The following is a 24,865-nucleotide window of genomic DNA, read 5'->3' on the forward strand; positions in this document are numbered from 1 at the left end:
TTCAAAATCGCGTTCATAAATCACGTCATCCCTGAAGCCATCCTGAACTGCCCTTGAGTTAGTTGGCTCCTAGTTGGAAGCCTGTTCACCCTTTGGCTGCCTTCATTGTTGCAATTATACCTGTATTGAAATCTGTGACCCATCTGGTCGGAGGTATTTAGGACAGTGATTTATGATCTTCGCATGCCCGAAATCTAGCATTGAGTAGGCATCAGGTATTTGCCAAAGGAAATGGTGTCTGAATCAATTCTTAAAAGCAGTAGCTCCACCCCTTCAGTCAACAGGTTCTCATGGAAGTAACAGACCTTGCTAACAACTTCTAGTTAACCAGATTTGCTTCCAAAGCCAAGCTCAGTGTGCTTGATTAATGTGTTTTAAACAATAGGAGTGAAGAAAGCATTTCTTACTCAAATTCAGGCAACTGAAAAGGAAAGCCGTAGGGAGAGAAAAAAAGAAACCACTGACACCAGAGATTTAATTGTCACACTTTTATTAAGGAAACTTCCCCATAATAAGTGAAGAGGTAGTTCATAGTATGTCTAACATACAACAGACTTAGAACAGCTATTCACCAGCTGAAATAAAATATTCTGGTTTTTGTTTAGGACAGTATTTTAGAACTGGTGACACTGGTCACCATTTAGAGATCTTCTAATAAAGAAACTAAAACAAAACCACATCTGATTTACCTCAGAGCCACTTCAGTTTGGAGTTTGTCTTTAAAATTAAATAAATAAATAATGGTGACACGGTAATTTTTTTAAAAACCAAACTATGGTAAAGAGTCCTTTTTAGTTATCCTGGGGATCCATAAAATACAAATGCAGAATGACTAAGGTTTTAAAAAACCTTCCTCCTCTCAAAGAATATGACTAGTTTTGAAAGTCATCTTCCCTTCTAAAATGTATTTGATATCAGTAACTTGACCATTTTGAAATACAATCTAAGAAACATGTATAAAGGAGAAAAGTCAAGTCCCACCAAAGCTAAGAAAATGTCTCACAGAAACAGAACACCTCTCCAGCCAAGAAATGGAGGAGACTGTAAATCACTTCAGTGGTTTGCAGCTGCAAAAGGTGAGAACCAGTTTTACTGATAAAAAAAAAAATCAAGATGCTGATTTTAAGTGATCAAAGAAAGCAAGGCATTTTATTATTCCTAGTATAAAATCACCTTACCTAAGACCACATGAGACCATATGAGACCATATGAGACCATAAGCTCTGTGAGGGCAGGGACCTTAGCAATCTTACCTTTGTATACTCAGTATCTAGCACAGTGCCTGGCAACAAAGGTACCTAATAAATGTTTCTCAAATGACTGAATGAACCCAGAAATAGTCTCCAACCAAAGAGACCAATCTTATTTAACTCATGCCTTTTAATCTTTAAACCAGTAACAAAAACAGGACATGAATGTAAGCAAAGGAAGCACTCCAACTTCAAATTTCCCTATGATGAAATGATGTTCAGAGAAACACTGGTTAACATTAATGTCTCACTGTTGCATAGAACTGGTATTCTTTGGCTGGATCATATAAAAATCAGAATGCTAGGTAGCATCATTAGACCATAAAATGAGTGACTTTAGGCATAAGATACCTACTAGTCTTATCACTCAATTTTATTCTCATTTTAAGGATTTTAACAAAAGGTAGAAATTATACCTCAAGTCAGATTCACATGTAAATGCATCAAATTATAACAGCTCGAAGAATTCCCTGTGACTATTCAAGTTAAACTCAAGTTTTGGTTTATCTGTACATGCATTCTCATAGCTCAAATAAAATAAAAATAGAAACAGAAAATCCCAATGGAAACTAAATAAACACTGCTTCCAGACAAAGTCAGATTCACATTTGTTTCCTTCTCACATTATTCTTACTTGTCCTTTTTCTCCCTGACCACCACCTAGCAAATCAACCACTTGCTTGAGCAGAATGTTGTATTCATTCTAACCAAAATACAATTAACAAAAATACATCCTTCCTGTGATGTTTTCTTTGCAAATTCTGGGCTGTCTCAAAAAGCCAACAGGGATTCCAAAAAGTGAAGCACAAACTAGGAGCTTTTTGCTGATAATAATATTCTTGATCATGTACTAAATCTTTTTAAGCTGAGAGATAGTGAGAAATAAGGAGACATTAGCTCGTATTTTTAGTCACTTCTCTACTTTGGCCAACCTTGACCAGGCCACCTCTTTGGGCTTTGGATACCCCAGCTTAAATAAAAGAAGTGGAGTATATGAGTGCTTAAAGATTCTCTAAGGGACCCCAAGACTCCTATTACCTAAATCTAATTCATGAGTCAAAAACTACTAAGACTCAAAAAATTTTCTTTCTGAACTATAACACGTGCTTTAGGAAAAAAAAATGTGTTTTTCCATATTGGAAGATCAATTCTGTATTAGTGATCTATCAAACATGGCAAGGTGGGACTATGTACCTTTTTAGGACTATCTGAATGCAAAAACCTGATTGCTCCTTCTGTGATCCACTTTTTTCATCCATCTTAGAAACTAGTGTACATGAAGTGTACATGAAGAAATGAGGATACAGAGATTATTACAGTACAACAGATAAAACTCTAAAGGCCAAACTCACCTTTTGGATGGCTAACCTCTAAAACAGTCCAGAGACTGACTCCCAAATAGCCCCTTTTGAGAGAGACCATTATATTGCTCCTTCTGAGCACATTTTAAGTGTGCCTAGGGCAATCCTGACTTGAAAAGCATCAACAAATGAGATACACATTAATTATAAGCATTTGGCTTCTTTTTGGGAAGATCTCCCATGTAAGTGCTATTGTAAATTATACTTCTATCCTTTTTAATTATGCTTTTCATGCTGATTCCTAACTATTTGTCTGTAGGTGTTGCTGAAAACATTGTACTCTGGTCCTCGGAAACAACACAGTGACATGAAGTTGGGTGATAATACTGTTGAAAAGAGAACAGAACAACCCAAAATACTTCATAGCCAGCTCCAAGACAAGTACAAATGGTAGGAGGCAGATTCATTATCAATTGGCAATTAACAATAGGCAGCCAGAAGTTGTATCACATATTCAGGCCAAGACCAATATCATCTTATCTCAGCCTGTTTTCTGCCAAAGAAAAATACTCTTCACTTTTCTTATCACAGCATCTATTAGTGGACCGTAGGTGTTGCTATTAACTTATTGGTACCCTTAGAATGTGCCCAGTGAAAAGCCTAAACTAGTGTCGGTCTAAAACAAAAGTCAATGTTAGGTAGACAAATGGAATACTCCTTAGAAAAGTAAAACAGACATCACAGGATAAATAATTCAAAACACAAAATGGGAGAGGGCAAAAGGAAGGCAAGACCACTTCAAGTGGTAAGTTGCCTTGTCTGTTAGTGCTTTGACTCACCCCTACAACCTGCACAGAGGCTTTGGAGAAGTCAAACTAGCGAAATCACTCCTAAAAAGATTCAAGACTATTGCCACGTTTTCAGTCAGTTCTAAGTTGTGAGCATAAAGCCCCTACTCAATTCACACAAGTACTATCATTTCTTAAGTTCAAGACAGCTTGGGCCAGTTTACCTGCATCCAGGACCTGTGTTGCATCAGGCTGTGGCTGACACCCTTTAGAGTCTGTGACTGTTGTACATGCAAAAGAATCAAAATCCACTGTGAGGTCTTGCACATTTCTTTCATTGGCATTATCAAAACTGTTTTTGCCATGCAGCTGTTTAAGATGTTTCCTCAAAACTGGCTTATGTGCAAAAACCATGTCACAATAGTTACACTTATGGGGCTTATCTCCACTGTGAAGGTTAAGATGATCCTGTAAGGAACACTTCTGAGAAAAGGTTTTCCCACAGATCTTACACTGGAAAGGTTTAATGCCGGCATGCACACGCATGTGTCGATGAAGGTTGCCTTTCTGAGTAAAAGTCTTGCCGCAGAGTAGACACATAAAGAGTTTGTGCATTTTTAAATGGTTGGCGTAGTTCTCCAGGTGACGAAACACCCTGGTACACTTTGGGCACTGGTGATGCCACTGTAGGCCTTTGTCTACACCTCGAATATTAGGCCCAAAGACATCTTTTGAGGCCATGATGATATTATCACTGCCTGTGTAAGAGAGGGCATAATTGTGGAGATGGTTTTGTTCTATTTCACTTACTCTGTTTTCCACAGTTGAATTTATCAGGGAATGCTGGGGCTCTGATGAATGTAAAGCAGTGGGTTCAGAAGAAATAAACTGGTTCTGATCTTTTTTACTTCTAACCTCAGATACATCCCCAATAGATTCTACCTTAACAATCTGAATATCACTGTCCTCCATATCCATACTGTCTTCAGATGGATGAATACAAGGTGAGTCCTGTTTTGGGGAGCCTCTGGCATCTCCCTGCTGTTCTTTTGACTGGGGAGAAGCACTCTGTGGTTCACATCCCTCTTTACTATCCATTGGTTGTTTTGGCTTTATAAACTTCCACAAGGCCTGTGTGCACCGTTCTACAATGTGGCTCATCTGAAGAAAACTTGCAGCAGTCAAGTAATTGACCAGTTCCATTTCAGGGAATTCCAGCACACCACTATAACAGGATAAGAGCAATTGTCTCCCCACTTCGGAACTCTGCAATATGGAGATTTTCACCTCTCTGGAATCATTCAGTAAAAACTGGTCTCTTAAGAAGGGGGAACCTGCAGCAAACACAATCTTATGCCCCTGTACCTCAATATCATCTATGAGAACTGTAACATCACAAAATTTATTCTCTTCTCTTAATTTGTTCATTTTTTGTAACATTGAATCTCCATAATTTTCAAACTTGAAGTGAAGGAGATCTGATCTTTCAGACATTTTGGCAGACCTAAAGAACAGAAATGTAAAAAGGATGAATTTAAGAAAATTCAGACAATTAAGAAACCTGGATTTTTCCTTCCAAAAACAAATTTGTGTTGTCATATCTCTTTGTATGTATCCAAATGATATTTTCCTTGAAAGAGGAAGCTAGTGTAACAGCTTTCAAAGGCTGTTAAAAATTATTCCTTACCAATGTCAAGTGTCAATTACACCTAAGGAGTGGACTTGAATCAGTGTAAATAGCTTGGCATCCATTCAACTTGTTAAGATATTTAATACAAGAACAGTGCTTGAGTTAATCCAAGAGCAATTTTTAATTTTTACTTCTCAAATCAGAATTCTATCAGGTTTCAAAAACAAACTAAAAACATCCCAACAAGTAATAAGGAAGTAACTATTTTCTTTTACATGATACCGTGAAAACCTGCTTCTTCAAAGACAAAACGTTTTCCTTTGCTATTTTTTAAAATAATTTTTTAAAAAAGTTTTATTTCTTTTGAGAGAGAGATGGTGGGAGCACAAGTAGGAGAGGGGTGGACAGAGAGGAAGAGAGAGAATCCTAAGCAGGCTCTGTGTTGCCAGCACAGAGCCCAATGCGGGGCTTGAATTCACAAACCATGAGATCATGACCTGAGCCAAAATCAAGAGTCAGATGCTTAACCAACTGAGCCACCCAAGTGTCCCCCTTTGCTTTCTATTTTAAAGAACTGCAGTGACATTGCTTGCCCCATTCCTTGGTAAAGCCTCTTCTATTTAAACTAATGTGAATTTATTCATACAAGCATTTCTGCAATAAACTGAAAGTCACAGATTTAAAGGGACAGTGTCAAAGGCACAGGTCTTTATCCTGTGCATTCTGAACAAATATAACTCTCAAACATTCCTTGATATAGAAAGTAAATACAGTATTTGATATAGAAAAAGCAGATGAGCCAATTGGTGGGAATCTGAGTAGGAATAAAGTTGATCAAATGAATACTTAGAGATTCTGTTCCTTCTTTATCCCTCTTTATCTATCGTTACTCATCAACTGGACTACTAGAATAGGGTCATAAATGTTCCTTGGGCTCCAGCTTCGGTTCCCTCTAATCTAACTTCTATACCACATGTTAGCTTTCAAAAATGTTGTCTCTAATTATATCTACCCCCTGCCTAAAATCCTTCTGTGACTTCACATTGTCTCCTAGATGAAGACTAACCTTTGAGTATAACTTGATGAAGTAAACCTCATAATAATTAAGGTAAACATTGGCGTAACACATTCAACCATGGAGAAGGTGTCTTTGCCAAACTCTCCACCTGTCAGTCCCTTATATAGCAATTCCCTTGGAGAAAGTCCCGGTTTTGATTCCATACTCTAAATGATTTTCTGGTAATTTGGCTTCCCATGTGTCTCTCTATAGGGAAGGATGAATTAACTATGCCAACAAGTAATTCCAGTCCATCAGTCATTATAAAAAAATAAACTGGCACTCTGTTTATACAGCAGTCTTCTGTGACATTAATAGGTATATCAGTTCTACTCTTGAGAAACGATTTCAGTACATCAATAAATTTACCTTGAATTTTGTGCATTCACCAATTCTGTAGTTGCGAATCACATGAGACAACCAGCTGTGCTTGGCCACATCTGGATCCTGAAGCCCAATCTTTATAATCTCATCTACAACAGTGACTTAGCAAGGCTCATAGAATATCAGCTCCTAAAGCAGAGTCCAGGTCTTAATCATACTGCATACATACTCATAGTGCATGACAGCACTCTATTGACTCCAGCTATTAGCACAGTTGCAGTTATTTCTTTAGTCTAGAACACTACTCTAATTCAGACTCTTCTTTCTTCCTTCCTTGTAATCTCTACACCTGACATGAGGCTCAAACTCATGACCCTGAGAGCAAGAGTCGGACACTCAACCAATTGAGCCAGCCAGCCAGGCCGCCTACGACTCCTTTATTTTATTTCTTGAAACCCATACCTAACCTTTCAGACTAGAACAGTTGTCTTTACTAGACCCATAGCATAGCACTTCTATCGTAACACTCAAAACACTTTATTAAATACAGTACCTGTTCCTTTCCCTCTAACCGCAAGCTTCATGGCATTAGAGGGAAACATCTCCACCCCACCCAGTGAGGCTGATGCTGGGAACCTGAATCTTCCGGGGCAAAACACTTTCCTTTTGCTTCAAATTCTACTTACTGCAGTCACATACTGGCCAGACCCTCTTCTGTTCAAACTGGTGTGTATTCTCATCTAATATCATACTAAACATACAGTAGGTACTCAGTTTGTGTTTGTTGAACCTACAGGATTTGACAGGGGAAAGAAGGAAGAATTGCTTCTAGTAAGATCAGCTTAGTGTCTGTGAAAGCATTACAGTTCTGAGGCCATGAAAGCCTAGAAAGGAATGAAAATGGGAATAAGGGGTAAAGAAAAATAATAAAAGATATTTTTGAGGAACTTGGTAAATGACTAGATACGGAGAATGAAAGAAAAAAAAAAAGGGAATGTATAAAGGTTCCAAACTTAAGAGTTCAACTGAATGAAGCTATCACTGAAAGAGGTGAAATATAGGAGGGGAACTGATACGGCTCAGGTATATTAACAAAAATATACATAAATAAATTATAAGCTTTTCCTTTGTATGGCATTCTGAATGTACAGGTATGAATAATCACAATAAAAATTAGAAAGGAAGGATATAGAGAAGGAGATGCAGCATCAGAGAAAAAATGGTGACTATCAAAAACGAAAAATCTAGAAGATACAAGAAACAGATCAAAAAAGAAAGCAGCAAACTGTATTATCGCTGGTTAGTTTTAGCAATTATAGTAGCCTAATACATTCATTCTGGAAACAGGGAATGCCCCAATTTATAACCAGAGTTATAAAAATGACTGTTGTTTCAAGTGGCCAAACAAAAGGGGCCTTCTTTCATAGAGTTTAGCTTGTCCTCAGTCACCCTCAGGTCAGTAGTTTTCTATGCATACACAAAAATGATCATTAATTGCTTCCACCTATAGGACGACAATATTCAGTGTTTCAGACAACTATCCTCAGGAAAAATTGTTCCTTGAAGCCCCAAAGATGAGGAGTTGGAGTACTTCCCATCAATCAGTCTCAAGAACCTTAACAGCGAGAGCAGCCCAAAGAAAGTGCAGGCTTTGATTGCTCTGCTCTAGTCTCAGAAGGTGAGGAAAATTTGTTCTGTTTACTCTAAGTTTTCCCTAATATGTGTCTGTGCACTCTATTGGCTATCTTTGATAAACTTTTACTTCCAGGCCACATAGTCTATGCCTTAATTTATTCCTATTACTAGTTTCTCTTTTCAATAGAATTTTAGTTATTTGAGGGCAAGGACCAACTGTTACCTTTGTTTTTTTAGTTTTTAATTAAAAAGTTTTTTAATGTTTGGGGCGCCTGGGTGGCTTAGTCGGTTAAGCGTCCAACCTTCGCTTAGGTCATGATCTTGCGGTTTGTGAGTGGATCCCCACATCAGGCTCTGTGCTGACAACTTCTGTATCTCCCTCTCTCTCTATCCCTCCTTCACTCACGCTCTGTCTCTCTATCTCTGTCTCTCCTAGAAATAAATAAAAATATAAAAAAAAAAGTTTTTTAATGTTTACATATTTTTGAGATAGAGAGACAGAGCGTGAGTGAAGGAGGGATAGAGAGAGAGGGAGATACAGAAGTTGTCAGCACAGAGCCTGATGTGGGGATCCACTCACAAACCGCAAGATCATGACCTAAGCCAAAGTCCCAGACAACCTACTGGACTGAGCCACCCAGATGCCCCACAACTGTTACTTCTTATACAGCTCATTCAACAAAACCAGCACAATAATCAACTCTTTAATGTTCCCTATGAAATCATTGTTGTGCTATGGTAGAGATGCTCTTCATTATCATCATATCCTCTTTTGAGTGTCCTGAGGAAAATTTCTTTCTAGGGTTTGTTTCCAAAATAGCTTTGACAATGTAAAACCGAATTTTAAATATATGTATTTTTTTACTTTCGAAAAATGTCAAAACAGAAAGGAATAATTGTTTCTTATAAACTGGCTTAACAACATGAGAAATAGTAGCTAATCTTTACTGAATCCTTGCTATGTCCCAGGTATAGTGCTAAGTGCTTTACCTAAATTGACCCACCTAATCCTCAAAATCTCTAAGAGGTAAGTATTTTTATTATTCCTAGTTTGCATATGAAGTCTTGGATATAAGAAACTTGTTCAACTTATGAGAAGTGGAAAGGATTACGAGTTAGAGCTAGAAATTGGGCCCAACCTACGTGATGCCAAAATCCATGTATGAAACAAGACTAGCTGAAGTTTTATGAATAATGTTAACTGTGTAAATGCTCAGACTTCCCTTCTCATATCCATTCAGCTGTTGTGTATTCAGTTATGCTTCAACAAAAGGTTTATGTTTAAAAACAAAGAGTACAATGTAAAGCCAAATTTGTGTCAGGTCTACAGAACTTTAATAGGAAGACACTTATGTTATATTCTCGATTGCATTTTATTCCCTTACCCTTTTTTTCCTTTTTTTACCTTTCTCACCTATTTTGTTATTTTCCCATCTTTTACGTATTTTTATTTGTTTACTAAGTCTGAATTTATTTGCAAATAAAGGGGACTGTAGTTAATTTCTAAGTATAGTAGTAGTTATTCCTAAATTTCATAAAAATCACTCACATGGGGCTCCTGGGTGGCTCAGTCGGTTAAGTGTCCGACTTTGGCTCAGGTCATGATCTCATGGTTCGTGGGCTGGAGCCCCGCGTTGGGCTCTGTGCTGACAGCTAGCTCAGAGCCTGGAGCCTGTTTCAGATTCTGTATCTCCCTCTCTCTCAGAAATAAATAAAACATTAAAAAAATGAAAAATATTTTAAAAAATTTAAAAAATCACTCACATAATTCTAGATTACAGTAGAGCTTCTAGTAACTTATAAGTAAAGAACTTATCAGGTAGAATAGGGACTTGGTCACCACATTGTTGATTCTTTCCACAGAATGACTTCCAAATTCTCTTTATTCTATCTATCATTGCCATGGTTCAGGCCCTTATCATCCACTGCCTAGGTGATTGCAATTCAATCTGCATACTGCCCAGTTTCTATTAGCAAGCTCTGAATGACCTATTTCTCACACATCAATGTTAATAGGAGTATTGTCACTTAAGATCACTTTCTCTTTGCAGTGCCTAGGTGGCTCAGTCGGTTAAGCATCCAACCATTGATTTCATTTCAGGGCAACATCACATGGTTCGTGAGTTCAAGGCCCACGTCAGGCCATGCATTGACAGTGTGGAACCTGCTTGGGATTCTTGGTCTCTCTCTCCTTCTCTGTCCCTCCTCCGCTTGCATGCATGCTTGCACACTCACTCTCTCTCTCTCAAAATAAAAAAAATTTTTTTTAAAAAAGATCACTTTCTCTTTGTTATATTTAAACAATTCTTTCATAATTATCTTCACAACAAATGTGCCAACTGATCTGAAAATTACCTGTTGTTTAAACAGGAGTAACCAAAAAGGATCAATGGATATTCTAAGTTGGACAATGTTTACTGTTGTGCCATAGGCAGTGAGAAAATATCCAAGTTTCTTATTTCACTTAAAAAATATACTTATTTGTTTCTGAGAGAGAGAGAGAATGAACAGGGGAGGGGCAGAAAGAGAGGGGGACAGAATATATGCAAGGGGCTCTGTGCTGACAGCAGCAAGCTTGATGCAGTGCTCAAACTCACAATCTGGGCCGAAGTCAGAAGCTTAACTGACTGAGCTACCCAGGCACCCCAACCAAGTTTCTTATTTCAAATGCCTCTAGTAACTACTTACAAGGAAACTTTTCTATTCCATGTAATAAGCTCCTAAGCTGTATGTCATTCTCTTTTCTCATCTACCTCATGAAAGTACCCTTATCTTTCAACTTAGCACTCATAACTACCTGGAAATCTTTCTTTTTCTCTCGTTAACACCATACTCCATTTTCAAAAAGGTTACATTATATTACAGCTTTTCTCTCTGTAAGCCTCAATCTTTTTCTTCTTATGGCTAAGTTTAATGGTACTACATTCTCCCAAGTTCTCAATCTTTTGTTTTGTTTTTAGTTTTACTTTTTTTTTTTTAATGTTTTATTTATTTCTAGGAGAGATGGAGAGAGACAGCGTGAGCAGGGGAGGGTCAGAGAGAGAGGGAGACACAGACTCTGAAACAGGCTCCAGGCTCTGAGCTGGCAGTCAGCACAGAGCCCGATGCGGGGCTCCAACCCATGAACTGCGAGATCATGACCTAAGCGAAAGTTGGATGCTTAACCGACTAAGCCACCCAGGCGCCCCCTTTTTTTTTTTTTTTAATGTTTTATTTATTTCTAGGAGAGAGAGAGAGACAGCGTGAGCAGGGGAGGGTCAGAGAGAGAGGGAGATACAGTTTTTAGTTTTAATTTTAGGTAATATACACAGAAATATATCTTGGAAAAAAATTTTGTAACATTATTTCAAGAGAGCAAGAGAGAGTGTGCATGCATGCTAGCAGGAGAGGGGCAGAGAGACGGAGAGGGAATCCCAAATAGGCTCTGCATTGTCAGCGTGGAGCCAGATGTAGAGCTCGAACTCACGAATTGTGAGAGCATGACCTAAGCTGAAATCAAAAGTCGGACCCTTAACTGACTAAGCCACCCAGGGACCCCTACGTTCTCTATCTAAAAAAAAATCTCAAAATCCCCATCCTCATGACCAACTTTAACCAAACTTAACTTTACCTCAAGCTGCTCAAAATTACCTGCCCTATGCCACTATTCTATCATTTGAAATGTATGATGCCTAAACTCTGCACTGTCTAAAACTCAGTTAAGTCAAAAATAAATATCAGTGGAGAATATCTCTGAGAACAATGGACATGAAGGCAAAGATACCCGTAGTATGCTATTACTCTAACAGATCAAGATAGAAATAATGAGGGTCTGAATATTGACAACAATCATAGGGATAAAGAGAGGAAAGAGAGTTGAGAGATATTTCAAAGAACTGATGGACTGCTGACCAAAGTGGGGTTCAAGAAAAGATAGTTTAAGATGACTCCAAGACATTTGACTTGAACGACTGTATTAATTTGGCAGACTGTCACTCAATAAGCAAGGGAATATTAGAGGGGATGAAAATGGGTCTGGTCTTAAAACGTTTAGCCAGAGAAACCTACATGACGCAATGGGGAAGATTCATTAACTAGCTAGACATGGATGTGAAGCTGAAGAGGAGACCCAATTATAGATAGTAAGTGATCAATGCAAGTATGGCATAAATTGACCTAATTGTTAAAGAAACTGACCTAAAATGGCACTGACTGGAATAGGATCTAAGATAGAAAAAGAGAAATAAAAAACAACTATATTACACAAACATAAATCCATTACTTACCTGATCAATTCGGATCTCCTTCCAAGCCTCTGAACTTTTTATCAATGAACCTATCTTTGCCTAAATTTCCCCCCTTCCTTTCACTCCCATATTCAGTTACTGCTTAGTGCAGTGGATTAAACTATGGATTCTAAAGCCATATTTCCTAGGATCAAAACCCTGTTCAACCACTTACTAGTTGTGTGATCCTGGGCAAGTTAATTAACCACTTCTGTGCTTCAGTTTTCCCATCTGTCAAATAATAATATTACTTCATAGGGTTGTTACGGGAAATTAAAAATTAGGTTAATGTTTTAAAGAGCTTAGAACAGGGGCACCTGGGTAGCTCAGTTGGTTAAGTGTCCGACTTCAGCTCAGGTCATGATCTCACAGTTTGTGGGTTTGAACCCCGCGTCAGGCTCTGTGCTGACAGCTCAGAGCCTGGAGCCTACTTTGGATTCTGTCTCCCCTTCTCTCTGCCTCTCCTCTGCCCCTCCTCTGCTTCTCAATAATAAATAAATGTATAAAAATTTTTTTTAAAATAAAGAGCTTAGAACAGTCTGGAATGTGCTTGATAAGCATTTGTTAGGTGAAAAAACAAAGTCTGTCAATTTTCTTTGTGAAACCTTCATATGTGACTTTTTCTCATTCTCACCTAACACCAAGCCACTTGAGGTCTCCATTATTTCTCATATCACCACTTCATCACTCTACTAAAATTGTTTATCACCACTTCATCACTCTACTAAAATTGTTTTTTAAAAGGTCTCTAATGATCTCTCTCTCTCTTTTTTTAAGTAATCTCTATGCCCAACATGGGGCTTGAACTCATGCCCCAAGATCAAGAGCCAAATGCTCTATGGACTGAGCAGGCCAGGCGCCCCACTAACGATCTCTTATTAAAGAAATGCAATCTTTTTCCCCCCCGCTCATTCCCCAGACACTTTGCATGCATTGTCCCGGTGGGCCCTCCTCAAAATTTTCTTCTCTTGACTCTGGGTCTTCTTGGTTGCTGGAACCCTGCACTTTTATACACTATCCCATACCTCTGTTTTTGCTATCCCACCAATTCCTCTTTCTGCTTCATAAATGCAACCATTCCCCAAAAATATTCCCACCTTTCTCAGTACTTACTTCCTGGTGCCAAATATTACCACAGCTTCTACTTCAATGTCAATGACTCAAACTTTTATCTCTAGCTACAACACTGGGGCTGAGCTGCAAATTTTCCTTTCCAACTCTTTACTGGACAGTTTGATGTGGCTATTCTATCGTACTTTTAATTCAATATATCCAAAAAATAAATTTGTACTCTACACTGATAATGGTTTTGTTGCTGATAATGAACAACATTCATTGTTGATAAAGAATCAACATTCTCCAAATACCAAAGGCTAAAACCTAAGAATCAGCTTTGCTACCTCTTTATCCGACATCCAATTTATTACAGTCTTCACACCATTCATTTCAGCATACTTCCCTTCTTTCCAGTAATACTGTCATAACTCCATTTCAAGACTTCATCAGCTTTCACTAGGCTGATCCCATTACTCCTTCAAAAGAATTTCCAATAAGAGTACTCAGACATTAGCTGAAGAATCCATAACAGCTTATACATTCCTTTCCTATAGGGTGACTTCTATAACAACATGACTTTCTACAGAGCAAATCTGACTGTATTAAGTCTCCTGCTTAAAACTCCTTAAAAACTACCCATTTCTTTTAGGGTTAAACCTTTCACTATCTGGACCTCAACCTACTTGCCCAACTTCATATCTCATCCTATGCACAAGAGCCCCCTCTTTCCTCCTCTTCACACACAAGTTACACTCAGTCATTCCTTCACAGCCTTGCGAACTGTTCCTTCTGACTGAAAAGCTCTTCTCCACTTTATCCGCTCCATTCAGACGTTAGTTTCTTTCTTCAGCCTTCCTAGCAACTGTCCCTTGAGCAGTTCACACATGTATGACTGATACATATATCGCAGGAGCAATTCGTTTATATCTGCCTCCCAAACTTGGCTCTGGAAAACTGGAAGGGTATCTTACGAAGCCCCAGTGCTTGGCATAGAGCCAGTAATAGAGAAGGTGCTGAGGCCAGTGGCCGATTTGGGGGAAACCCTGGCAAAAGGGTAACCTAGGTCAGCACGCATAGTGAGTCTAGCGGGCTGGCACTGAGGCCTTGCCAGGGCCTCAGCTCTGGCACTTCTTACAAGATGCCAGAGTCAGACGTCCAAGCCAACTGCTGGGCCGTGGGCTGGGGTCCCAGGAAGAGGTCCCTGGGGCGTAGTTAGGCTCCCCACTCCAGACGCGGGGAAGGGAAAGGGGCGGGGCACAGCATGGGCCGGGCCAAGGGTTCTTTAAGTTCGCCCGGGCCTAGGCCAGCTCCTCGCCCCCATCCCAGAGCAGGTCCCGGCCAATCTAGGCCCCCAAGGGGGCTATCTCTTGAGAGACTCCCGTACCCCTGCCCGGCGCTCCAGCCGCCTCCGCACTTACAGACCCGTGAGAAGGCCACCGTCAGGATCCGGCACCGCCAGGAGCTCCGGCCCCTCGGGGCTCCGGGAAGGGGGAGGGGCAGGGAACCCGAGCCAAAGGGGGACCCAACGGAACCGGAAGGGCAGCCCTCGCCGGACAAAACAACTTCCAGGTCCCATGGTCTTCTCCACCAATCGGAAGGCTCGGAGGGCCACTGGGCAGAGAGAAGAGCTTAGTGCGCGGAGGACCGGGTGCGGAGGACCGGGGGAGTTCGGCTACGAGGGTCTCGTCTACGACACGGTGGTGTGGCCGCTTTTTCGCGTCCGGGTCTCAGTCCCTGGGTGTGTCGCCCCTTTGCAGCGGCTCCTGTGGAGCTGGGCCTCCTCCGCCTTCTGTTCGCGGGGGCTTGAAGGGCGCCTCCGTATTTAAGCCTTGGTAAGCCCCTCCTGACTAGGGAGGGGCCCCCGCCGCGCGGGGACCCTGAAAGTAGAAGGTGGTGTACTCCACTTGCTTGTAGATGTTGGTGTTTCCCAGAGATCTCTTTCGTTCCCTTGCCTTCCGTTGCCTACATCGTGATCTAGACTGATCGCTCGAGCTCCAGGGCCAACGCGCCAGGAATACAACTCCAGTTGGTTGTCCCAATGTCAATGTGCCTTTTAATGATCTCAAGTTCGTATGCAGACCTGCTTCTTATGTGCTGTAGTCTTTGCGTTGGTAAATGGCACCATCCACGCAGCCCTGCCGACCAGAAAACTTTAGTATCGTTCTAGAGTTCTATTCTTTTTCCTTTCCAATCCAATTGCTCACTAGGCTCTCCCTTTTTTTTTTTTTTTTTTGGCACGAGGAGGGTGGGGGGGAGATTATTGTGGTAAAACATAATATTTATTTATTTTTAAATGTTCACTTATTTATTTTTGAGAGAGAGAGAGAATCCCAAGCGGGCCCGATATGGGGCTCTAACTTACAAATGGGGAGTTCCTGACCTGAGCCAAAATCAGGAGTCAGACCCTTAACCGACTAAGCCACCCAGTTGTCCCAAAACATAGTATTTATAATTTTAAGTTTTTGTAAGTGTAAGGTTTGGTGGCATTAAGTTCATTCACAGTGTTGTGTAACAGTCACCACAGCCATACCCAATTTCATTCTTTTGTATGTGGATAATATTTTTCCAGCACCAGTTCTTGAAAAGACTTGCCTTTACCGTGTCAATGGTTTTGGCACCTTTGACTGTATATGTGAGGGTTTATTTCTAACTTTCTGTCACTTTTGAAGTGAGAAAGTGTGTGTTCCCAAACTATGCTTTTTCAAGATTGTTTTGACCCATTGAAACTCCATATAAATTTGAGGATGACCTTTTTGTATTTCTGAGAAAAAGGATATTGTAATTTTGATATTGTATTGGATCTGTAGATCACTTCAGGTGGCATTGCCATTTTAACAAGTCTTCATACTTATGAATACAGAGTGCCTTTCTATGTACTTAATAATTTCACAGCAATGTTTTCAAGTTTAAAGGGTACTTAATTCTTCCGATAATATTGTAAATGGAATTGCTTTCTTAACTTCGTTTTCATATTGTTCATTGTTGGTAGGTAGAAATACCTGATTTTTTAAAATTTTATTTATTTATTTATTTAGAGAGAGGTGGAGAGAAATTCTCAAGTAGGCTCCATGCTATCAGCACAGAGCCTAATGTGGGGCTCAGTCTCACCAACTGTGAGATGGTGACCTGACCCGAGATCAAGAGTTGGACGCTTAACTGACTGAGCCACCCAGGCACCCTGAAACAACTGATATTTGTGTGTTATTGTTATACCCAGCAACGTTGGTGAATTTGTTTGTTTTTGCTTTAGTAGCTTTCTTGTGGGTTCTAGATTTTCTCTCTCTATAATCATGTTGTCTTTCAATAGAGATAGTTTTACCTCTTCCTCTCCATTTGCCTTTCATTTCTCTGTCTTGAGAAAGAGAATAATTCTTTTAAAAAAAATTTTTTTTATACTTTATTTTTGAGACACAGAGAGACAGACCATGAGTGGGAAAGGGGCAGAGAGAGAGGGAGACACAGAATCCGAAACAGGCTCCAGGCTCTGAGCTGTCAGCACAGAACCTGATGCGGGGCTCAGACCCACAAACCTTGAGATCTGACCTGAGCTGAAGTTGGACGCTTAACCGACTGAGCCACCCAGGTGCCCTGAAAGAGAATAGTTCTAATAGTTCTGGGTAGAATTTGTAGGATGTTGAATAGCTGCAGTGAAAGGAGGCATCTTTTACTTGCTCCTGATCTTAGAGGGGTAAATTACTGAATATGAAGTTAGATGTGGGTTTTTCACAAGTACTTTTATCATGTTGAGAAATTTTCTCTCTATAACTACTTTTCTAAGAGATCTTACTATGAAAAGCATTGTATTCTGTTGAATGTCTTCCTTTATCCACTGAGATGATCATGTGGTTTTTTTTCTCTTTATTAATGTGATATATTACATTGATTGATTTTATGTTGAACCACTTTGCATTCCTAGGATAAGTCCCACTTGGACAAGGTGCATAATCCTTTTAATATGTTGTTGGATTTGATTATCTTACATGTTATTAAGGATTTTAGCATCTATATTAATAGGAGATAGCAGACTATAACTTATAATGCATTTATCTGGCTTTGGTATCAGGATAATGAAGGTCTCATAGAATGAGTTAGGAAATATTTCTGCTTTAATTTTTCTTTGGAAGAATTTGAGGAGGATTGGTGTTATTCATTGAATGTTTGGTACATTTTACTGAAGTCATATGGTACAGGACTATTCTTTATTGAGAGGTTTTTGATTACTCACTCAATCACTTGTTATAATTGTGTTGAGTTTTCTATTTCTTCTTGAATCCGTTTAGATAATTTATGTGTTTCAGGGATTTTGCCTACATTCTAAGCTAAATTTGTTGGCATACAATTGTTCATAGGATTCTTTTATAATCCTTTTTATTTCTGAAATTTCAGAAGTAATATTCTCACTTTCATTTATGATTTTAGTTATTTGTGTGTTCTCTTTGTCAGTCTAGATCAAGATTTGTTGCTTTATTTTTTTCAAAGAAACAACTTTTGGTTTCATTGATTTCTTTCTCTTTTTCTCTTCTATTTTATTTCCACTCTGATCATTTTATTTCCTTCCTTTTGTTAGCTTTGGGTTTAGTTTCTAGTTTTTCTTGGGGGTGCCTGGGTGGCTCAGTCGGTTGAGAGACCAACTCTTGGTATTGGCTCAGGTCCATGATCTTGTGGTCATAAGATGGACCCCAGTGCTGGGCTTGCACTGAAAGTGGAGCCTGCTTGGGATTCTCTTTTTCCCTCTCTGTGTGCCCTTCTCCTGCTTACATGCACTTTCTTGCTCTGTCAAAACATATAAATAAACATTAAAAAAAGTTTCTAGTTTTTCTCATTTTATAAAGTATAAATTAAGGTATTTTGAGGGCTTTCTTCTTTTTTAATGTAGCTATTTTCAACTATAAATTTCCTTCTGATCACTGCTTTCATTGCATCCTATCAGTTTTGGAATATTATGTCATCATTTTCATTCCTTTCTAACATACATTCTAACTTCCCTTTTGATTTCTTCTTTGACCCATTGGTTGTTTAGGAGCATGTTGTTTAATTTACAAATATTTGTGAATTTTCCAGTTTTCCTTCTGTTATTGTTTTTTTCTATAAATTTTTGTTAATGTTTTTTATTTATTTCTAAGAGAGAGAGAGACAGCGTGAGCAGGGGAGGGTCAGAGAGAGAGATACAGAGTCTGAAGCAGGCTCCAGGCTCTGAGCTAGCTGTCAGCACAGAGCCTGACGTGGGGCTCGAACCCACAAACTGTGAGATCATGACCTGAGCTGAAGTCGGACTCTTAACCGACTGAGCCACCCAGGCGCCCCTGTTATTGATTTTTAACTTCATCTCATTATGATTGGAAAAGATACTTTGTGTGACACCTATCTTTTAAAATCTATGGAGACTTGTTTTGTGGCCTAATTATATGGCTTGTCCTGCAGAATGCTCCATGTAACTTTAAAAGAATGTGTATTCTGCTGTTGTTGGGTGGAGTGTTCTTTATGTATCTGTTAGGTTTAGTTGGCTTATTATGATGTTCAAGTGCTCTGTTTCCTAACTTCTATCTGGTTGTTCTATTCATTATTGAAAGTGGGGTATTTAAGTTTCCAACTATTATTGTAGAAGTGTTTATTCTTCCTTTTAATTGTGGTCATTTTTGCTTCATGTATTTAGAGGGTTTCTTACTAGGTATGTTAATGTTTATAATTTTTAGATAATCCTGCTTTATTGAAACGTTTATTAATGAATAATGCTCCGGGGCACCTGGGTGTCTTAGTTGGTTGAGTGTTCAGCTTCGGCTCAGGTCATGATCTCATGGTTCATGAGTCTTAACATCGCTTGTTTGCTGCTGTCAGTGTAGAGCCCACATAGGATCCTGTCTCCTCTCCGTGCCTCTCACCTGCTTGAGCTCACACATGCACTTCTCTTTCTCTCTCTCAAAAATAAATAAACATTATAATAAGTAAATAAATACCGTCCTTCTTTGTCTCTTGTAACCTTTTTTTGGATTTACATTCTGTTTTGTATGACATTAGTACAATCATCCCAGCTCTCTTTTGGTTACTGTTTGCATGGAATTTTTTTTAAAGTAAGCTCTAGGCCCAATGGGGGACTCAAACTCATGATCAAGAGTCGCATGTTCTACTGACTAAGCCAGTCAGGCACCCCTGGAATATCTTTTTAATAATTCTTTCACTTTTAACCTATTCATATCTTTCGATCTAAAGTGAGTTGTTTGGATATTTTTTTAAAATCCATTCTGCTCATCTCTTTGATTGAAGAATTTACACCATTTACATTTATTTAAGCTTATGTGTTTATTTTCAAAGAGAGAAAGAGAGAGGAGGAGAGAGAGAGAGACAGAGATGGAATCCCAAGCAGTCTCTGAGCTTACAGCTCGGAGCCCAGCACAGGGCTCTATCTTATGAACCATGTGATTATGACCTGAGCCGAAATCAAGAGTTAGGTGCTTAAGAGTTAGGTGAGCCATCACCCAGGCACCCTGCATCATTTACATTGAAAGTAATTACTGCTAAGGATGGATTTATTTCTGCCATTTTGCTTTTTGATTTCTATAGGCCTTTGTGCCCTTCTTTTATTACTGCCTTTTTTTCTGTATTGATTTTTTTGTAGTTAAAATTTTTAATTCATCTCTTTTTTGTATATAGATATTTTCTTTGTGGTTGTCATGGGAATTACATTTAACAGTAGAGTTAGAACAATCTAATTGAATTGATACCAACTTTAATAGCACACAGAACCTCTCCAATATAGCTCTGCTCTCTTTATTATTGATATTACAGATTATATCTTTATGTACTGTATGCCCAATAACATAGATTAATATTTTAATACATTTATCTTTTAAATCCTATAGAAAATGAAAGGTAGAGTTACAAATTGTAATTACAACAATACTTACTTTTATAATCCCCCATACATTTATCTTTACTAGAGATCTTTATTTTTTCATATGGCTTCAAATTACTCCTGAGCATTCTTTCATTTCAGCCTGAATGATTGCCGTTAATGCTTCTTGACCAGCAGGTTTACTGGTAAACTCTCTTAGCTTTTTTAAAATCAGAGATTATCTTAATTTCTTTTTCAGTTTTTAAAAAATTTTTTGAGAGAGACATAGCATGAGCAGGGTAGGGGCAGAGAGAGAGAGAGCGAGCGAGCATCCCAAGCAGGCTCCATACCACCAACACAGAGCCAGATGTGGGGCTTGAACTCACAAAACCGTGAGCTCATGACATGAGCTGAAACCAAGAGTCGGATGCTTAACTGATGGAGCCACCCACGCACCCTGGTTTTTTATTTTTGAAGGACAGTTTTGCCAGATATAGAATTCTCTGTCAACGGTTGTTTTCTTTCAGCAGGTTGAATGTCATTAACCCACTGCTTTCTGGCCTCCAAGATTGAAGATGAGAAACCAGCTGATAATCTTACTCAGGATCCCTTGTATGTGATGAACCACTTCTCTTGCTGCTTTCAAGAATCTCTCTTTTCTTTGGCTTTCTACAGTTTGATTACTATACTTTCTACCCTTTCTCTCTTCTCCTGGGACTCCCACGGTGGTATGTTGTTTCTCTTGATAGTGTCCCACAGATCCCTTAGACTGTATTCACTGTTCACATTTCTGTTTTTTTTTTTTTTTCCTTTCTGTTCTTCAGATGGAGTAGGAAGTGCAAGAAATCCATTTCTCTACCTAGACAACAATTGTACTGGCAGAAACTGTCCGAAGTAACTGTTTTGGAACTCTGGAGTCTACTTGAATTCTTGCATCTTTCAAGGGAAAGTTTGGTTGGTAAATTGAGGTTAAGTTCAGTCAATGTCAGCCTTTAGTGTAATAGCACCTCCCTGTTTCCTACCCCTCAACCCTGTGGCAGGCAGCCATGTTCACATTCCTGGTGTGGTTTGCTGGAGCTGTGGTGGGAAATAAGAATCTTGTTTGCCAAATACCGGAGTTCTGTGTTTTGATTGCTGATCACTCCTTTTGAGTTCTGAGATTCACGCAGAGAATAGCTGCCAATGTTTCAACCCTCCTTGGCTGAAGCTGGCTTCTATGGGATATGAAGGAACAGCTCCTGTTTTGTTTTTTTGTTTGATTTTTTTCCCCTTCTACTCCACTTTGGAGCCAGACATTTAAGGATTGGGACATTCAAAAGCAATCACTGACATGGGGAAAATTAGAAAGCCACCATGTATAACCAGGAAAAGATGCAGGCTCAGAAAAGAACTGAGAAGACCTTAATCTTTCACCTTAGGGTGATCCTGATCCCTGGCACAGAGACATCCTTCAACAATAAAACACAAACAAACAAACAAAAAGAGCAATCCCTGGGAAAGGGGGAGAATCTGATTTCCACAGTTACCACATTATAAGATTCAAATGTCCATTTTTCAGCAAAAAAATAAAAAGACATACAAGTAGCCCATTCAGAGAAACAAAATAAATCAACAGAAACCATCCCTGAAAAACATTAGATCTATGTCTTACTAGACAAAGACTTTAATTTTTTTTTAATTTTATGTTTCTTATTTATTTTTTGAGAGTCAGAGACAGCACGAGCAGGGGAGGGTCAGAGAAAGAGGGAGACACAGAATCCGAAGACAGGCTCCAGGCTCTGAGCTATCAGCACAGAGCCCAATGTGGGGCTCGAACCCACAAACTGAGATCATGACCTGAACCAAAGTCAGACACTCAACTGACTAAGCCACCCAGGCACCCCTAGACAAAGACTTTAAACAGCCTTGAAGTCGCTCACTGAGTTAAAAGAAAATGTGAATGAAGTAAAAGAAAAAAAAAAACTATGAAAAAAAATGGGACTAGCATTAAAGATAAAGAAATTATGAAAGGAACCAAAGTGAAATTCTGAAGTTAAAAAGTCCAATAGGAGAAATGACAAATTCATTAGAAGGGTTCAAAATCAGGTTTGAGTAAGCAGAAGAAAGAATCAGCAAATTGAAGATACTCCTTTTTAAAATATTGCTTCAACCCTCTTCCCATCCCCCATGCTAATCCCATCCTCTTTCTTCTTGGTGCAAGCCTTATTTTTTTTTAATGTTCATTTTGAGAGTGAGCGCATGCGGGAGTGGGAGAGGAGGAGAGAGGGAGAGAGAGAATCCCAAGCATGCTCCTTGCTATTGGTGCAGAGCCTGAGGTAGGGCTCAATCTCACAAACCATGAGATCATGACCTGAGCTAAAACCAAGAGTCCAACAGTCAGATGCTTAACTGACTGAGCCACCCAGGTTCCCCTCAAGCCTTTCTGATCTTAGGCAGCCTCCATACTGTTCCCTTTATCCCGTTTTGCCTTTTCTATTTCAGAATGATCTTTCAGAAAGTCCAAATCTGATATTTGACACTGTCCTTTAAAACCTCTAAGGCTGCATATGTGTGTATAGATTAAATTTCCTTTTTTCAGTTTTAGCATTCACAGACTTTCCCATTTTGGCTTCAACTAACCACATTAATCTATTTGAGCCTTGAAATATAACTTCCAATTTCCAGGAAATAACAGGTCTGGAGGAACAAACTCAATGTCCTCTTGTGGAAGCAACCATTCAGATCTAGAAGGTGGGAAATTTTGTACTGAAAGTGGCCTAATTTCTTCAGTAAGCCAGCATCTTAATATTTTTCTTAAGTGCTTGAGTAAAAAACTCTTGAGGGATAGAACAACCAAATGCAGTGTGTGGCCCTGGATTGAATAATGATTTGGGAAAACTAGCTTTAAAAAAATCTATTTCAGGGGCGCTTGGATGGCTCAGTCGGTTAAGTGTCCAACTTTGGCTCAGGTCATGATCTCGCGGTTTGTGGGTTTGAGCCCCGTGTCAGGCTCTGTGCTGACAGCCAGCTCAGTGCCTGGAGCCCATTTCAGATTCTGTGTCTCCCTCTGTCTCTGACCCTCCCCTGCTCACGCTCTCTCTCTCTCTCTCTCTCAGAAATAAATAAAAACATTAAAAAAATTTTTTTTAAGTATATTTCAGTCAACAGGTATTTGATTATAGTTGATAATAGATGAGAGGAAAACTTGTGGAAATGATATTACTGATTTGGGAAAGCCAAGTGTTAAAAATATCTTTAGGTTGATAAAAAAAATTGGATGTGATCTGGGAATTAGGTAAGAGGAAAATTCACTGAAATGATAAGGTGGATATTGTTAATTGAATAAAGCAGATTACTAAACTGTGTGATCTCGTTTTGAAAAACAATATGTTGGCACACAAAGGACATGCATTACAGTATTAACATTGGTGATGGGAATGTGATGTTTTATTTTCTATTGTAGTTTGTTTCTATTTATTAAAAGTGTGTCAGGATTCAGGGGATTTCTGAACACTACATCTATTATTTGATACTACTACTTTAAAATGGGTGTGTATTATTATATAACTGTATAAGGAGAAAAGGAACAAAGCTATTTTCCCGTGGGACTGCAGCCAAATCTATTGTAATAGACAAGTCACAAAGAGGAAGGACTACGACAGACCACGTTTTTGCTTTTTCTCTGGTTGATTTGGGTGCATTTCCCACAGGAAAACATTACATGACTCATTCACCAGGAAAAGAGCATAGGCTATTTGAATAAAGAAAGGGGAAGAGTGAGGAATAGGCTGTAGAATTATTTTATAAATTATCATGACTTAAGTAACACCTTTAGTAGCCATTGTTTTTGTTACCAACTAAATTGTAAATTCATTCAGAACAGGGACTTTAAATCTCATTCTGTTTCTTTTGCTTCATATATCAGATTTGAATGATTTTTATTTTTTAAGATTTTTTTTTACGTATTCAACACCCAACGTGGGGTATGAACTCATAACTCTGAGATCAATAGTCACATAGTCCATGGACTGAGCCAGCTAGGCTCCCCATTTTTGAATGATTTTAATATAAAATCCTAGCCCCATCTTCGAGTCTAATACTCTAAAACAAGCTTGTTTATTGCAGACCTCTTCCGTGTGTCTGAAGTACCTCAAGGCAGCAGTGTTGTAGCCAGTGGCCCTTGGACTTGAGTGAAAAGTTTTGAGTTTTAGACGGAATTATTTCTCGGGGTGGACTCCTTTATAAAATGGGAAAAGTTATTACATGCTCATAGGTTTGTGGTAAAACCAAATGAGATACCATAAAAAGACCTGTCAATACCTAGCACATTGCGCGCCCTCTAAATAAAGGCCAGGTGCGTCAAGTAACCCTTAAAAGCTGCTTCTGAAATAGCACTTGAACGTGAAAGGTGAGCAGGGGAATTCCTTGCTCTTTGCAGGTGTACCTCCTTTCGCCTAAAAGGCAAAAACATTGCAATAGGCGCTACCTAGCCTGATTCCCCTGCCATTCTGCTTCCAGTCCTAGAGAGAGTCACATAGCCAGTCTTAGCCTAGACATGGCACAGGGTTAAATTCAGCTTCAACAGTACGGACGGCGCAGGCGCAGACTCTCATAGCGGGGTAAAAGCCCAGGTGGGGCTTCGAGGAAAGGAAGTACGCCTTCGCCGCCTGTTGTTGGGCCAATGGGGCTACTCGGTTTAACCGCGGGCCTATGAAACGGGGCAGGGGGCGGGGCGGAGGGCGGAAGAAGCT

At 39.3% G+C, this 24,865-nt stretch overlaps 1 protein-coding gene and 1 long non-coding RNA gene across 4 annotated transcripts; one reads left to right on the top strand and one right to left on the bottom strand.

Moving 5' to 3' along the window:
* Positions 1 to 487: 487 nt before the first annotated feature.
* ZBTB26 (zinc finger and BTB domain containing 26) lies at positions 488 to 14,806 on the bottom strand. 3 transcript variants are annotated; one of them, XM_077768188.1, is made up of 2 exons: positions 14,729 to 14,806; positions 488 to 4,843 (listed from the first exon to the last, which is right to left on the bottom strand). In XM_077768188.1, exon 2 carries the CDS (start codon positions 4,831 to 4,833, stop codon positions 3,508 to 3,510), a length of 1,326 nt encoding a protein of 441 aa, XP_077624314.1. In that variant the 5' UTR covers positions 4,834 to 4,843; positions 14,729 to 14,806; the 3' UTR covers positions 488 to 3,507. The 3 variants fall into 3 exon arrangements, with proteins under 3 accessions (XP_077624314.1, XP_077624313.1, XP_077624315.1); XM_077768187.1 differs by having other exon boundaries at positions 14,725 to 14,800; XM_077768189.1 differs by having other exon boundaries at positions 14,691 to 14,773.
* Positions 14,807 to 14,897: 91 nt separating this feature from the next.
* On the top strand, positions 14,898 to 21,245 carry LOC144234862 (uncharacterized). The gene is made up of 3 exons (XR_013336092.1): positions 14,898 to 15,138; positions 20,663 to 20,747; positions 20,960 to 21,245. It is a non-coding gene; the product is annotated as an uncharacterized LOC144234862 (long non-coding RNA).
* The last annotated feature ends 3,620 nt before the right edge of the window (positions 21,246 to 24,865 follow it).

Source organism: Crocuta crocuta, unplaced genomic scaffold, assembly GCF_008692635.1.
Source record: "Crocuta crocuta isolate KB4526 unplaced genomic scaffold, BGI_CrCroc_1.0 scaffold35, whole genome shotgun sequence".
In the NCBI taxonomy this organism is placed as follows: domain Eukaryota; kingdom Metazoa; phylum Chordata; class Mammalia; order Carnivora; family Hyaenidae; genus Crocuta; species Crocuta crocuta.